The 17,693-nt window shown below is 43.5% G+C and overlaps 1 protein-coding gene across 1 annotated transcript in view; it reads right to left on the bottom strand.

The window, feature by feature from the left end:
• Positions 1-17,693, bottom strand: part of DYSF (dysferlin) — a 259,265-nt gene that overhangs the window by 82,944 nt on the left and 158,628 nt on the right. Inside the window, 5 exon segments of the mRNA XM_044294645.1 lie at positions 2,167-2,328; positions 3,641-3,748; positions 7,801-7,842; positions 11,727-11,753; positions 12,792-12,821. Of these exon segments, the coding sequence (XP_044150580.1) occupies positions 2,167-2,328; positions 3,641-3,748; positions 7,801-7,842; positions 11,727-11,753; positions 12,792-12,821 (369 nt within the window).

Genomic DNA, 17,693 nt, shown 5'->3' with positions numbered 1-17,693 from the left:
TACAACATCACCTTCTAAATTACAGAAATACAAGCTTGCTAGACAGAAATTTGCTCAATGTAGTTGCCTCTTTCCTTCTGCCAGTGTCGGTCTGGGGTGCCTAGGGCCCACCAGTAAAAAAAATTCTGGGTCCAACTACACAGCTACCTGCAAATAATACCTGTTCACATAGCGGCAGACAGCAGCAGGATGTTACAAGACCATGGTTTGGTTATGGAGGTTCCTGCAGTGACTTTGAGAAGGCAGGTCTTTGGGCAAAAAAAGCTGGCCTTCTTCTGTCCCTAGAAGTCACCTCAGCCACCTGATGCATCAATAATAGTAAACTGGGTAGTCTGCTAAATAATCTCCCCAGCTTTATATGAATATAAGCTGGTTAAAGTGCTGTATGCTGCTTCTCTATATGTAGTGTAGTTGGTCTATTGTATCATGTGTCATTTGTGCTGGAGGTAAAGGACTAGGGGCCTACCTTGCTCAGGGGCACACTGGGATATTCACCGGTTCCCCCGTGGGCCAGTCTGAGCCTGCCTTTTGGCAGCTCATGTGAAGTGTATTTCTCAAAATGGGATCACAGCAAGCAGAGGATGACATGTATGCTCCCTTCTGAGGTACAATGGGAGGGATACTCAGGTATTTAGCAAAATCAACTACAGTGGTCCTGTGACTTTCAGTGGCTTAAGGATGGAAAGTTTTCATATTATGATGGCCATTGCTGGGCCTTCACAACTTTAGTAGACATTCAACGGTTTCCTGACAGCTCCATGCACCTGGCTTCATGGATCAGGAGCCTAGTCACTGAACCTGTGTTCCCTATTCACATATGGCTGCCCACATTTTGGTGCATGCAGGAGTAAAGCTTCAGTGTCCTGTGCCCGGATAGGAAGCCTGCTTTGTTCACCTTGTACTCTGTGCTTCATAGTGTAGGTGCCTGCAACCAACGTGATGTTGTCCTCTTTTTTACATGCCCCACATAAAGCTGTCTCAGACCATGCCAAACTGTAGCTGCTGCAGGTACAGAACTGCAGTGTCCTCGCACTGTGGAGGATGCTCTGAGCACTGTGCTCGAAATATCTGACAATGCTTGCATCCTGCCACCCAATGCAAGCCGTCCCGAAGCTATTCTGCAGAAGAACTGTCAGGGAAGTGGATAGAAGGAACACTTAGTCCTCATCTGCTGGAGATTAGGGCACCCATGAACCCAGTATTAACCACACACCTTCTTACTATAAGAAACCTGTAGAGGAACTGGCACTGCAGCCTTCAAGAAAGCCAGCACTGCAATCCCCAGAGAATGCAACCAGATGAGCAACACATAGACATCCCACTCGATCAGAACATACCAACATCTAATACTGCTTTTCCTTAATCTTCCTTTTTTTCCTACTTTGACATGTTGAGGCCTTCGGAACCAATTACCAGTTTTCCATAGAGTCATGGTTTCATCATAGAATACTTTCAACACACAATAGTTGTCCCAAACTAATTAATGTAGTATGTTGAGGACCACTGCATTTAAAGTAACCTCATCATAAGGTTTAGGGATGAAAACCAGGTAAAAAGTAAAAAATTCATCATAGCATATTATCTATCATGGGGGTTAATGGTCTTTTGGAGTGGTTTTAATGTCCATTACAATGAGAACCTTCAATGCTGATGTAAAGAAACCAAGCATAAGATTAGTACTTGTCAATTATCATCCATCAATTGAGGAACTTCTAGGCATTGAGATCCCATAACCTACACAATACCATTCAGTTTCTCCAATCCAGTATTTCTTTTTTCTCCATCTAGCTCTTGGAAGGTACTGATTCTCCTTGTGAAGAACCCGCTGGTGTAGGGAGTCTTACAGGCAATGCTCCCTGGAAAAGATATGCTAATTAGCCAAGTGAAGGGTTCCTTGCCTAGTCTTGGACTAGTGATCATTGTCCAAAAGGTTGTAGCTCTTTGCACAAGTCCTCTAATATTCCCAGTGCTGGTTTCCAGCTGCTGATAGACAGCTTTCATTCAGCCTCGTGATATAAGAAACACATGCTAGCTCTCTTGCACCTCTGGAATATCGGCTTATAAAAGTAGCTGAATCCAAGCCAAGAGCGTTTTACAAGCACCTGGGCCTTTCTTATGACACAAGGGTCGGGGAGGAAAATCTGTTTACTGTATTAAGGCTCTTACCACTTCCATGAAGAGGACGCACACTTCAAAGTTGGGATTCTTTTTGACGTTTTTAATAACGCAAGACTGGATCATTTCATCGCCACACTCCACAATGAGGCTGGGGGATGTCACGCTGGCCAGCTGGTAGCTCTTAAGGTTTCTTAGACCCCATGCCAGAACCTGCCGTCAGAATGGTCGAAATCTCATGTTTAAAAGGTTTACTTAATAACGCCTATCAGCTCATCATTTTAACCACCGGGAAAGTGAGGGAAAAAGCTGTTAAATGTCTCATATAAAGTAACAAGCTGAAGGAACAAGAACACTATGGCATCAATACATTAGGTTCTGTAATGAAACACAACACACGTACCTATACACATAATTATAGACATTGATATGTTTTCCACATGCACCCATCGGGGAGACAAGTTACTTAGTCACTGGCCAAATGCAAACATATTAAAACATGCAGATGCCAAACACAAGATGGAGTGGTGGTCTACATGGTTGAGAATGGCCCCAAACGGGGTCCCTAATATATGAATCAGTTTTGCCACCCAGAACAGAAGTACCAGGTATTTTAGTCCTCTCCCACACCCTTCTCGTGACTCTTGGACCCCCTTATTGGCTAATATTGCATTTCTTCTGTATAAGAGAGTCCTTATCCAATAGGAATAGATGAGACCAATCAGAACTGGGTCTCCTCTCACCATATAAATATAAAAATTCTCGATCCTTTAGTTCTTAGGGGAGTTAAGTCACCAACACGTCTGGTCCAGGTCATTACTCCCGTCTCCTTATTGGCAATACATACTTTACATGGTCTGCCGAACCAAGTGTGCCTGTATATCGGGTAGTTGGGGGGAATAGCTGTCAAACAAGCTTTCAATTGACAGCTATTGAATGTGTTTGGCTGATTACAAATTATGGGGCCATTTGGCGCAGATTTTGTCACAAAGGTGCTTTGCTGCAAAATCTGCAAATTCTTCCTCTTCCACGCCACAGACGCCAGTTCTAAAAAAAAAAGGGCCGTGGCATGGGAAGAGAGCGGGCTGGCAGGTCTGTCTCATTTATCATTTTCTATGCCAGTTTTTGGGAGCTGGTGATGATTTTAGGTTGTTGGGGTCGGCGGTGGATGCGCCTAAGTTATTTTGAGGCCGTGCCAGTGCAGGGGAATTAAGATTGCCGTCTAAAATGCTGGTCTTGATAAATGACCCCATAAGTACTGCCCACCCCGAAATCTAAAATAAAAAAGGCACTGTAATAAGCAAGTGGCAGAAACCTGTGGAGCATTAGGATAAGACTCCTGCTCTGAGTCTGCAGGCCCAGTGATGTCTGGTAGTCCCGGTGATAACCCCAAGAACACACAAGACGATGTATCCTTTAAATATACTGCAAAGAGTGAAATCTTATTGAAAGGTCTTCCATACGTGATTACAACTGCCCAGTGTTGGTACGTAGACAAATATATATCATGCACATGTAGACTCACCTCTATGGCCGTTCTCTGCAGAACAGGCTTAATACCTTGGGGAATCATATACACGTTGGCACTTTTCTGTGGAGGAGGATACGGTAGATCTGTATTCGTATCTGCTGTCTGAGGAGAAAGGAAAAAACAGAGGAAAACAACCGAAGTTAAAAAGTCTACCAAATTTAGAGTGAAATATACTGCAGAAAGTACACACAGGACAGGGACCTCATGACAAGACTCAAAATACCCTCCTGGTATGCCCCAATAATGGGACAGAGGAGCTCAGCACCCACTTACTGTCCTCTATAGAAGAAGGATTACATAACATAGTTATTTTCTCTTCTTCACTGTGGTTTTTGAGGAAAGTTAAAGCTCTGTGCAGGTTACACCACATATTGGATAGGGCCAACTAGCACTGAGACTAATGTTCTCCAATGGATCCATTAGCAAACTAGTGGGGCTCACCTCCATGATTTTATGCCCTTGTCTGGTGATGGTGTGACCCTGGGGTTCCAATAGGAACCTGTCCTGACTCCCATTTATTCGAAATACTCTAAATAAAAAGGACAAACAGTCTGGTCAGGATGCCAAGGTCAAGGTGCACTATGTCTGGATTTCTTTGTCATGGTCTTTACTGTCTTGTATTAGTGATTAATTAGACGATTAATTAAAAAACAAAGGATGGTCAATAGCAATTGAATTAGATTTATTTCCCTTGCATGTTATGAAGTTGATGCATCAAGCACCCAGGGTTTCCTGGCTATCACACATTTGAAAGCATTGTGAGGTGAGCCGATAAGAACATCAGATTATCCGAACCTCTGTAAAGGAACACGTTCAAACAAAATGTTCAAAGTAATAAAAAATTAATACTCCACAACTTCCTTAATCTCCTACATTTCTTTGATCCTATTTTATTTATATATACAACTGAGAAACATATAAAGAAACCTTCTTTCTGTGTCTTAGGAGGTCAGCCATGCCCACGCTCCTCTGCCTTACTGTCCTATGTCAGGCTCCAAGACAACTGGTTGCAGCAGGAGCTTCTCCCTTTGCCATGTCTTCAGTAGGACAAAAAATAATTAAGATCTACTCCCTTTACTATACTTGTTTTCTCAATCGACCACAATCTAAAGATTAAAGATATCATTAGTAGATAAAGCCCTTAGTGGCGGTTTGCTTCAGGAAAATGCAGAAGATGCTGCAGGCAAACAGTGAGCGTTATTTTATTTTTACTTGTTTTTCATTTCTAAGGTAAGTGTTCCTTTACTGTGTTACCATGGTAGAAATTTCCATTACTCTATTCCCTATGACCATAATATCTTAATGTCATATAAAGGCTGTGCTGTTAGAAGTCAATAGCATAGAAGCCAACAGTCTTGAATTTTCAGAGACAATCTGTTACAGACAATAGTTGTGCCAACTAATCGGTTTGATGTTGGGCTTGACCTGAGGACTGTTATCCTGGTGGTCCCCTGGTTTTTCACCCTTAAACTCTACACAGGAATCTGATCTATGCTGCAGGGGAGCCCCCCAGGCTCACAGGGAATAGTCCCAGTGTAGTTGGAAGTTCACACACCAGGATCAGAACCACCAGTGCAAAGCATTGGAAGCACAGGCAAGATAGCATACAGAAAAAGGCAACAACCGACAGGCAAAACAGAAGTGAATTCAAGGCAAAATACAGACTGCTGACAAACAGGCAAGGACATGGAAAATCCACAGAACAGACTTCATGACACAGTTCAGACATAGCAGAAACATGAGCAGAAACATAGCAAGATGGAACAGCCACAGAACTCCAGGGAACAGGTCAAACATACCAGGTCCAGATACAGCAACCTGGCAAGACAGAACAGACTCAAGAACATGGCAAACACAACTAGGACAGAATTCAGATACTTACAGGCAAAATCCATGGAACAGACACAGGACCATAACCACTGGAACTATTACAGAATTCAGACATGAACTGGCAAAATTCATGGAACAGACCTCAGGGACAAAACCAACGGAACAAGAACAGAATTCCGACCATGAACAGGCAAACGAACAGATCAGGAATAGGCCAAGTGGACAAATAGACAAATGCATCAGAAGCTCTTACACTGAATCCAGACACAGATAGAACGTGCAAAGAACAGAATCAATGTTGCACAGCCAGGAACAGGACACACATCTCAAGAAATTCACAGCAAAGTAGCAACCCAGAAAATATATAAGACTAACGGACTCATTAGTCAAACAGATACACACAAGACCACGGAACATTAAGTCATGCAATACTGAGGAAAGATACAAAGCACATTGAATGCACAATTTACACCCACAGTACTGGACACCTAGAATAGTGGCAACATGAACCGCAAAAATAAAATGGCCCAAATTCAAACCCACACGATAGCACACGGTACAATGGCACTAGTGAAAAGGAAAGGCCAGGGGGTTTCATTGGTTCTGCACAACCGGTTTGATGTTGGGCTAGACCTGAGGGTGTTATCCTGGCAGTCCCCTGGCATTCACCCTTTAACCCCTATACAGGGATCTAGTCTTCGCTGCAGGGGAGCCATCAGGCCACCACTTTTTGGAACAGTCCCAATGTAGTTGGCAGCTGATACACTCGGTCAGAACCACCAATGTAAGGCACTGGAAGCACAGGCAAGATCATAGACAGAATTCATACATACACAGGCAAAATCATGGGACAGACTAAGGGACAAGACCATCGGGACAAGGGCAGAATTCAGACCATAAACAGGCAAACTAACAGATCAGGAACAGCCAAGTGGACAAACAGACAAACGGATAAGAAACTCCTTCACAGAATCCAGACACAGACAGAATGTGCAAATATCCAACAGAATCAAAGTTGCACAACCAGGGACAGGACACACAACTCAGGAAATCCAAAGGAACGTAGCAACTCAGCAAATATATAGCAGACTTACTGAACTCATTAGTCAAACAGATGCACACACAAGACCAAGGAACATTAGCTCACGCAATACTGAACTGAGAAGACATACAAATCACATTGGCACAATTGACATCCACAAGTAGCCAAGGCCAGGACACATGCAACATGAACCGCCATAAGAATAATAGCCCAACAATCCCTGCAAATTTGGCTTGTCCAAGGTCAATTGGTGAGATGCATGGAAAACCCACCCAGAAGTTAGTGTTCCATTTGGGTTTGGGCTGTGCCTGTGGGAGAGTATGAAATTGGGGAAATAACTCCACATCTGATATATGCTCAGATACCCATAGTCTAGTACTAGGGTTAAGTCTATTTTTAGCACTTGCCAGCTTATCTTCTGTCTCTGAAGCATACGGTACATATTGGTGGAAGTCACTCTGCTACGATCCCTACTGATGACAAAAAAACAAATGGACCTCTACCAAGAGCCATGTGGTCAGTGGAACTTTACAGAGTATGAGAAGCATCCCCAGACCCAGCATAATGTTATTTTATTAAGTTGCCAAGACCATACATTCCTTACAGCACTACCTTCCATCAGCTTACACAGGGAAAAGAAACCTGATGGAACATGGGCCATGCATGTAAGAGACAGTAAGAGCTTCCCAATGTCAGGAGCAATCATTATCAAAGTCCACAGAAATCTGCAATGCTTGAAAAGAACTACATCATTTCTTATCTACCTGACTATGGACCCAACCCCTGTAGACATCTTACCTTTTAGTTTATATGGTAAATTAACTAACTACAGTGAAATGAATGGTGGATAAGGGCACAGTGGGCAGCACCTTTACCAGAAAAAGCGAGCCAACCAGTCTGTTGTTAGTTCCGATCTGTGATCCAATGGAACAGATTAGTTTTGGGGACTATGTAATGTTTATGCCATCTGGTTCTTTTTAGTAAGCCGTCCATACAACCAAGTCACTGCCTCTACCAGAATCAATACACTCATCTCATGCTGCAGTAACCATCTGATGACTTCATTGGATATACTGAGAAGCAGAACCAGTGAATTTTTTAAACACAAGTTACCAGATCATCCCCCTTTCAGTACTGGACCATCATCAACCAAAGCTGGGTCCAAGCATAAGATCCACAAGAGCCCAAGGCAAATTAGTTACTGCATTTATTTGAGTAGAGGAGGAAGGTGAGAGGAGGACATATTAGGTGGGTTGTAAGCATATAGATAGCCATAAAATACCCAGTCTAGAAGCTTCTCCGTGAAGAACTGAGGAACGAGTAGCTGAGCCAATTCCAAACAGGAAAGAAAAGGAATCAGACAAGAAGAGAAAAGGAAATATAACATTATTATCACTAGACATATATTCCCACTACTTTGATGCTTCTTTAAACGGAGTCCATCACCTCGATTTTACCTAATAAATTATTACATTTTACTAATTACATTAGACCGTAGCTCACTTAAAGGGCCTGCTGATAAACCAGGTGCACGGTCTCAGAGGGCTAGCTCAGCTGAATACGATGCCTTCATTTAGCAGTCCGTTCCTTTATTCTGGAGAAAAGGTGCTAACAAGCAGTTAAGAGCACTGTGGAAGGGCCCACACTGCTCTGTGCACCCTTGTGCCTCCTGCTTCCTCTGCCAGCCCCTCCCTCTCCTTTTTGATTGGTAGGACCAGATTCCTGCATAGCCATCTCGCCTGGCCCTGAGAGGAGCTCGGTTATAGGCTCTTTAAAAGATGCATAATGTCCATCTGGACAACTGGGGGGTCATTTATTAAGACGGTCATTTTAGAAGACGGTCTTAAAGGGGTTATCCAATGTTTAAAACATGCCCCCCCCCCCCTCATGCCTGGCCCCCTCATATAGATTATACTTACTCCGATGCTCCTGATCCCTGAATGGTTACGGATGCATCTCCCTGTGGCGAAAATCAAAACATCCGGCAATGGGGGGGAGCAGCCAATAGCAGGCCGCGACAGGGACGAGCCACCCTAGCGTCACCCGCAATGGTAGGAAGGCTCATCTCCGTTGTGTCCCGCTATTGGCTGCTCCCACCGTCGCCGGATGTTTTGATCTGCTCGACGGGGAGATGCAACGGCAGCCATGCGGGGACCAGGAGCAATGTGGTTCCTGGTGAGCAGGGTAACTATAATCTATATGAGGAGCCCGGGAATTGAGGGTATGTTTTAAACATTGGATAACCCCTTTCATAGCCCTTTTGCTGGTAAGGGATGTGCCGAATTTTTGTAGAGGTGCCGGCCTCTACATAACTTTGGTGTATCCACCACATGTTTAAATTTACGCCAGCTCCCTTGCTGGCGTAGATTTAGACAATTTTGTATGCCCCCTTCCCAGCCCATGCCACTCCCCCATTTTTAGACCTGGCGTGACCGAGGAAAAGTCTATGTGCCGCAATCGGCAACAGATATACACCAAAAAGTGGCGTACAGTATAGGTGTTTGTAAATGACCCCTTGGTGCCTCATTTGCATATGAAACAAAGTTCCTTTACCCAGGGATGGAAACACCAAAAAAGGAAGCAAAGATATGTTTTACATAAAAGTGTGCTACATTCTATTGGTTCAATTGGCAAAACTGAGGTGACAGACTGCCGCTAATGCTCTGCGTTTGTATTATTGTGAAAGGAACGGGGAGGTCCGGCAATCTGGTACATGGCAGAGGCAGCAAAGTCTTGCCGATATGTAAATACAGGAAGGCTGGATTCAGCAAATTTCTTCCAATAAAACATTAAACTGGGAAAATTCCACAAAGAAATATTTACTAATTGGCCAAAATAAATGACAACCTTAGCCAAATATTCTCAGGTCAAGGAAGGGTGATGAATGACTGCCGGGGTCACGGAGGACAACGCCAACTCATGGACCAGAACAAAACCTTCAGCTCTACATATGTACTGGTGGTGACCTTCTAGTAAAATGTCTCAATTCATGATGTGCAATTTGCAGAGCTGGATTTGCTTCTCATTAGGTTATTTTGTGCACCACATTGTCTGAAATGAAACTCTTACATCTTCGAGTCAATGACGAGGGCTAGTTTCACACTTGCAGCCTGCTCTCCATTTGCCGGGTAGAGGCCAGATCTCCGCCGGATCCTACTATAGTCAATGGGGCCAGCAGGCACTGCGGTAACATCCGGCTATGCTGGATCCAGAGAGCTCTATGCCAGAACAGCCTGCCGAAGAGAAGGCCGCAAGTGTGAAAGAAGCCTTACACAATGGATATATTGTTGTTTCACTAGATCGTATGTGGACAAAGCAGCCTTCACACTCACTTGAACATGAGCGTTAATGCTTGCACAGGGGGTACTAAGCTTAAGAGTGGGTTTTTTAGAAGACAAGAGCCAAGACCAGATGCAATCTTCCAAAACATATGTCCCGATTGAGGTATGTCAGTTGATTTCAGAGATGATTCCACATTGGTGATATTGTCTATCTTCTTATTCAACCACATGAACGTTCTTGGAAACTGCTTACAGCATAGATCACAAAAAGAGTATTACTCACCTTACTGATCTCATGCATCCCCGGTCCACCGCCATTCTGTGTTCTCCCAGCTGCATCCATGATGTGTCAATATGACATGTCACCACTGCAGCCAATCACTGGCCACAGCAATGACTTCAGTGGTGTCAACACGCCACCACTACACTCCGTGATTATTGAGTCGAGGAAGAAGAACAGAGAACAGCGGGAGATCGGGGAAGCATGAGCATGGGAGCAGCAGAGGGTTGTTCAGATGAGTATTAGTCATTTTATTATTTTATACTATTGTAAGCTATTTCTATTAAAATTCATGTGGTTGGACAACAACCTTTTGATCAAGCCTGTTAGCAAGGTGCAATGCATTAGCTCCGGATTTATTGATATATATGAGGGAAGCCATGCTGCTACGTCATCATGCATTAAACTGACTGCACGCCAAATGCAATGATACATGACAACCCAAGACTGGGTAAGCCTTTAAGTGCACCTACCTTTTAATTATTTTCTATGGGACTGGCTGCTAAAATGATTATGGCCTTGTTCTTCACAGGCTCCGATACTACTGAATGATATACCCTCTTTTTATCACACACATACATATGGGATATTTGTTGCCACCACTAGGGGGAGATCTGTATGTGGCACATATTAAAGTACATGTTCTGTTTGGAGAATCTATTTCCATAGGCTCTATTAGGGCCTAAGTAAATCATAGGAGAAGATCTCCCCCTCGGTAACCAGAGAAGAGCACCACTATAAAGAGCGCAATGTACTAGAAGAAATGAATGACCTCACACAAGTGCCCCCGTAACATCAGCTGGAGGCCAGGGCAGCTTCACTAAAAGTAGAATACCTCTGTTAAAAGATGGTCCCTAGTGGAGGCAACTGGTAGCTAAGAAGTATACAAGTGTGTGGGCGAGTGATCTGGGAGAGGGTGACTGTGCATACAGGAATGGTATGTCATAGTCAGAATTTTAGGAATAGACTGCAACTGGTTTCTTAAAGAGGCGACTGAGTGTTTAATGCTTATGACCTGTCCTCAGGATAGGCCATCAGGATGTGATCAATGGGGTTCTGATGTCCAGAACCCCGCCAATGGGCTGTTTGAAGAGGCTGAGGTGCTCAAGTGAGCTCTTAGCCTATCAAGCACAGCACCATCCATTGGCTAGTGGTTTCTCTTGGTGTTGCAGCTCAGCCCAATTAACCAATGGTACTGAGATGCACCTAGGCCACGTGACCGATGAATGTTATGTCACAGGCCTCAGATGAGGCCATGGCGCTCTTCAAACATCTGACTGGCGGTGGTGCAAGGAGTCAGTCCACCACCAAGTACATGAGGATAGGTCATCAGCATTAAACACTCGGACAACCCCTTTTAGAAGAAAAATGACGATAGGTGCACTTTAACAAAATGTATGGACTTTAATTGGATTGATAAATAACTGCGTGGCAAGGTACTGGACTCCCCGGGATTTGATCTATGGGGTTCATACTATAGGTGCAGTTTCAATAAACTCTTCCAATAGAAACAGGCAGAACAGAAATAACTCAGGAGGTAAATATCTGACCCAAAGTAAAGAAGATGGTTCCGATTAAAAGTCTTTCTTATCAAGGCCTCGTATGAGCCAAGACAAGAGGACGAGGAGCTGTCGTCAGTGATCTTACCTCTCCAAGGACACCAGAGATTTCTCCCTGTTAAAAAAAATAACTGGATCAGCGCTTATAATATGTAATTCTATCCTGTATCGTGAGCAAAACTATGTGCGGAAAACTGATAATTCATGGACGGCCGGCACAGATGTAGCAATCCTCAACTTGACATGTAACACATACAGTAAAAGACAATGCTGCGGCAAATTTATACTTAACATGACAAAAAGCCATTGAAAGTCAAGTTAAAGGGGTTGTGCAACTTGAAACTTTACCTGGTCCTCGCCGCTGGGTTCTCGCTCCATCGTTCTATGGCCTCCTCTGCAGGTCCATCAACAGGATGTTGATTCCGAGAACCTGGGACATGTGTAGGCAGCCATGAAGAGATGTAACCCAGCAGCAAGAAACGGGTAAGTATGATCACCACCACAAGTCTGGCCACTCTGTGAGGTCTGTTAAAAAAAAAAAAGTTTAAAGTTGCACAACCCCTTCAAATGGTATGGCATTTTTTTATTTACCCAAACTCTGCATATTTTTATCACCAATCCAGCATTTATGAGACCAGCTGGGACACCATCTTCACCAACCTATGAGTGTGCAGGATCTACAGGCCCAGCTGTGACATCTCTGGGCAAATGCACCACAGGATACCATGGGAAACCTGTATGTCTCCATGCCCAACCATGCTGTACCTTTCAATTGTACAGTTTTCCCCAATAAACATCTCCTTTCACTCTAATATTATAATCACTTCCATACAGCATCATTCACACATCCCAACAACTCCTTCTTTGTGCAGCATTTTTTTGTCAGTGAGTGAATATATGATCATATAATTAAAGGGATACTCTTGGAAAAACGTGTACACTGTGTTATGCCAGGTGCTGGCTCTGTGGGGGTGGAGCATAAGGCAGGAAGAGAAGAATAAGAAAATAAGACCCTTTTATCATACTCCTCCCCCAAGTATACATAATAGAGTGTATAAATGTAGCAAAGAGTCTTCTCCTGCAACAGGATTTGCAAATAATTGAGGTCTACAGAACCACATATACACATATGGTACCGGGAAGATTGCCATACCTCAAGTCCAGGGATGTGATGTAGAGCAGGCTGCAAGAGATAAAAGAAGTAACATGTAAGACATTTCTCCATACTGGCCCAGATTCAAGAAGCACTTGCGCGGGAACAAGTGTGATTTGCGCCGCGCAAGTACTGATTTGCTCCTATGCAAATTTGCGGCTGATTCTGTAAACCAGTTAAGCCTGAAATGCGGCCATTTTCCCGCGCACGCAGCCTAGCTGTTCCTGCGCAATTTTCGTGCAATTTTGCGCGGGGTGTAAGTTGCGCCTTCATGGAATTCCCTCAGCGAATATGCAAATTAGGTACTGCCGATGATTCAGAAACATGCGCGTGTGATGCGCATCTTGCGCTGGAAGCGTGCAAGCTTTTTTCCCTGGGCAAACTTGCTCCTGTTAAAAGCAGGGGCAAGTTAGCAAAAGATGGCCAAATGTCTCATATCATTTAATTTCTTCTGGATGTCATCCCAGGTACGCACTTAATTACCCAGGGCATTGATGTCCAGGGCAATGGCTTCATATATAGCCCTCCTTTGGGCAATGGTGGTGTTTGCCCGCTGGGCACCATATAGGACTTCCTTATGCTGCTGGAGTGCAGCAATCAGGATGTCCATCTCTGCAGCCACAAAGTTGGCCTTCCTTATTTTGGTCCCTTTGGGAGGTGCCATGTCTTGCAAAAGGGCTGAATTTCCTTGCTCAGGGGGGGGGTAGGAAAAAGCAGGATGAAATTCAGCAAAGAACCTGCGCAAGTCTGCTCCTATTTATTTGCTCAGTGCAAGCAGCTGAGCAGGATTTGCCCTGAAATTATGCTAGCAAACCTCTGCTGAGCCGAAAATTCCTCATTTACATAGGGGCACACCCACTTTGACTTGCACGGCCTTGCGCCCTCAGCTTTGCCTTAAACAGGAGCAAATTAAATGAACAAACGATTCCTGAATCAGGTGGCAATTTGGCAAAATTGCTCCAGCGCAGAGAAATTCAGCTGAGCGGCTCAGGTGTAAGTAATGGGCAAATCTACCTGAATCTGGGCCACTGTTTAGAAAGCTTTTATATCGAGGTGTATTTTATATAAAGACTTGTAACATAAATGTTGATCTACAGAACTGCAGCTTGAGACCTACCACATAAAAAGTGGTGCCAGGTTCCACTAGATAATGTATTATGCAGCTTCTAATGTTGTATTGCATAGAGACCCCTACCATGAAACTACAGGGGCTCAACAAGTTGCTGTACAGCTGAAGTATGCCCCGATTTCAACTGTATCTGTGTCCCTAAGGATGGAGATACAGTTGTATGCAATGGAGAAGCAGGAAGTCATTGGCTCCTTGCTTGCCCATTCACCAGCAGGTCCTCTCCAGAGCAGCAGGTACGATGACATCATTACACCTGAAGAGCTGAGTTGCAGAACTCAAAGGCCAAGGATGAATCCCCAGCTAGGGAATTGGAATTTGTGCATTCTACTCTGCAGGTGCAATGACATCACTGCATCACGCCTGCTGCTGGAGGAGCATGATGTGCCCCATTCATTGGTGGAACGAGGTCAGTTTTTACTTTTTTACTTTATTAACACTAAGGAGCTTCACTACTGCAAGGTGGCACCACTACTGTAAGGAGGGCATAATTACTGTGTGTGGGCTTCAAGGGGGCATTCTACTAAGGGGACATAGCTACTGTTTGGGGCACTATGGGGGCATGACTACTGTGTGGGGGCACTAAGGGGGCATAACTACTGTGTGTGGGAACCAAGGGGCATCGCTACTATGTGGGGGTTCTAGGGTGACATAACTACTGTTTGGGGGCTCTATGGGGACATAACTACTCTCAAGGGGGCATACTTATTGTGTGTAAGCATTGAGAGGTAATTCTACTGTGAAGGAGGAACTAATGGGGCATAACTATGGGGGCACTAACAGTGCATTCTTAAAGGGGTTGTCCGGGTTCAGAGCTGAACCCGGACATACCTCCATTTTCACCCAGGCAGCCACCCTGACATGAGCATCGGAGCAGTTCATGCTCCGATGCTCTCCTTTGCCCTGTGCTAAATCGCGCAGGGCAAAGGCATTTTTTGGAGATCCGGTGACGTTCCGGGCTCTCCATGTGTCTGCCAGGAAGCCTGGTGACATCACCGGCACTGATGGGCGGGATTTAGCGCTGCCCTAGCCAGTAAACAGTTAGGGCAGCTCTAAAGCTCGCCTATCAGAGCCAGTGACGTCACCGAACACAACGCCGGCAGTTAGTTATGATAAACAAAAGAACCTGTACCCTGTGCAATTAAGCGCAGGGCAAGAGAGCGCATCGGAGCATGAGATGCACCGATGCTAGCCTCAGAGGGCCTGCCTGGGTGAAAATAAGGGTATGTCCGGGTTCACCTCTGAACCCGGAAAACCCGTTTAAGGAGGCATGACTACTGTGAAGGGGGAATTAGGGGACATGACTACTGTGTGGGGGACAGCATTCTACTGTGTGAGGGCAGTAAGGGAACTTAGGGGGCGTTGTCCCCTCTTGGCTTTTTCAAAAGTTGTCAGGAATGCATTTGGCCTAACCCTATGGATGCTCTAAAGTGTTGGCTTCAGAAGGGTTCATAGTATACAATTCTAAACTTTCCTTTATAACCTACAGACTTCCAATGACAATTCCATTTAGTGAGTAATTGTCTAAAGCTTATATTCAGAACAGAAAATAGCAATAACTTATGGATTAAAAAATGTCACTGCAGTTGTCCCAGGAAAAATATTCACTTTTTTTTTTTAAACCAGCACCTGGAATATTTTTGTAGTTGCATGTAATTAAATATTTAGTATAGCCACTGAGTTGTTCAATAACATGTATCTGTATAATGCCGCCTGCTGTTTGTACTTTTCCTTATTACTCGGTCCATCTCAATGGGGTTGATGCACATGCTCAGTTTCATCATTCAACTGTCCCCAGCCATATCTACTGTTAGAAGCTGTGACAAAGAGAGAACGGCTCACCATATGATCAATAACATTCTTCTCCACAAAAGACCTGAGATGTTCTTGTTATTCTCTTTCACAAGAATGTTCCTCCATAATAGACTATAAAAGCGTTTTTCTGTTAAGATCTACAAATTCTTCCAATAATGACAAGTCACAAGAAAAGAAAAAACATTTCTTCACAGAAAAAGTTTAACATTATCCCATACACAAAACTGGACATCTTTCGGACATCTTCTACACACAGTTCTGTCATCCACAGAAGAAAATGTGCATTCTGTTCTCCAATGAAGACTATCCATGTTCTTATTAACTAATCATAACCTCATCCACAGAAGACTAGCCCTATTCTCATTCATCGAAGATTAGCCATATTCTGATCCACAGAAAATCAACCATATTCTTGTCCACAGAAGACCAGCTATATTCTCATCCAGAGAAGGCCAGCCATCTTTTCAGCCACAGAAGATCAGTTATAAATTATCCATAGAATACCATCCATATGCTCATCTACAGAATACCAACAATATTCTTACACAGAAGATTGGTTATATTTTTCTCTACATAAGATCGACCACATTCTCATCTAAGGAAGATCAGCCATATCTTCATCCAAAGAAAGCCAGCCATCTTTTCAGTCACAGAAAACCAGCCATATTCTCATCCACAGAAGACCAGACATATCCTCGTCCACAGAAGATTATATCCACATCCATAGAAGACCAGGTGTATTTTCGTCTACAAAACACCAGCCATATTTTCAACCACAGGAGATTAGCCATAGCTTTATGCATAGAAGATTAACAACTATATTCTCATCCAGAGAAGATCAACTAAATTCTTATCTACACAAGACCAGTCATATTTTCATCCACAGAAGATCAGCCATATCTTCTTCGGCAGATCACCAGCCATATTCTAATCCACAGAAGACCAGACATATCCTCATCCACAGAAGATTATATCCACATCCATAGAAGACCAGGTGTATTTTCGTCTACAGAACACAACCATATTTTCAACCACAGGAGATTAGCCATAGCTTTATACATAGAAGATGATCAACTATATTCTTATCCAGAGAAGATCAACCAAATTTTTTCTACAGAAGACCAGTCATATTTTCATCCACAGAAGATCAGCCATATCTTCATCCACAGATCACCAGCAATATTCTCATTCACAGAAGACCAGCCATATTCTCATCTACAGGACAAAACATTCTCACATTCTCTTCCATAAAAGATCACCCATATTCTCATCCAATGAAGGTCAGTAAAATTATCTTCCATAGAAGATTGGCCATCCAGTGAATATCTGCCATATCTTCATCCAAAGAAGACCAGCCAAATTCTTATCCACAGAAGACTAGCCATATTCTCATATTCTCACAGATGACCGACCATATCTTATTTTTTTCAAATAATAGCAGAGGACATTCTGTAGCCCATCAAAAGCATGACAGATCTTCTGCTCCTGGGAGATAAATAGTATCCTCTACCTTAGAAGAATAGTAATATTTCTTAGATGTAGAAGGAAGAAGCTGGTGCTGTGTGTAGCAAATAACTGTTTATAGAACCTAATTGATCTGTGATATATGTCAGTAGAGAACAATGTCATTATTGTCACTAGTGGTTTCGATATTTGTCATAACGGTTGGAGTAAAGCAGTTGTTTAGTTATTCCTCTAGCAGTCCCAGTGGAGGAACATATTAAAACTTTGGACAGATTTTATAATAATAATCTTATAATTAAAATTGAATTTTATGATAAGACATATACATGTAGCAAATATTATTTTTGTGCATGTCGCCGGAAAATTTCAACTTCAACGACAACTCTGCTGCACCCCACAGACGTGAGCACATCAACTTCTTATGACTTCATGATGATGTAAGAGGCAATGTCTTTCATCAACACTCATAATCAGTATTGCTGTAGACTGCAGGATGT

Source organism: Bufo gargarizans, chromosome 1 (genome assembly GCF_014858855.1).
Source record: "Bufo gargarizans isolate SCDJY-AF-19 chromosome 1, ASM1485885v1, whole genome shotgun sequence".
Classification (NCBI taxonomy): Eukaryota; Metazoa; Chordata; class Amphibia; order Anura; family Bufonidae; genus Bufo; species Bufo gargarizans.
Note: the sequence above shows the minus strand (reverse complement) of the source record. Positions and strands in the feature narration are given on the sequence as shown.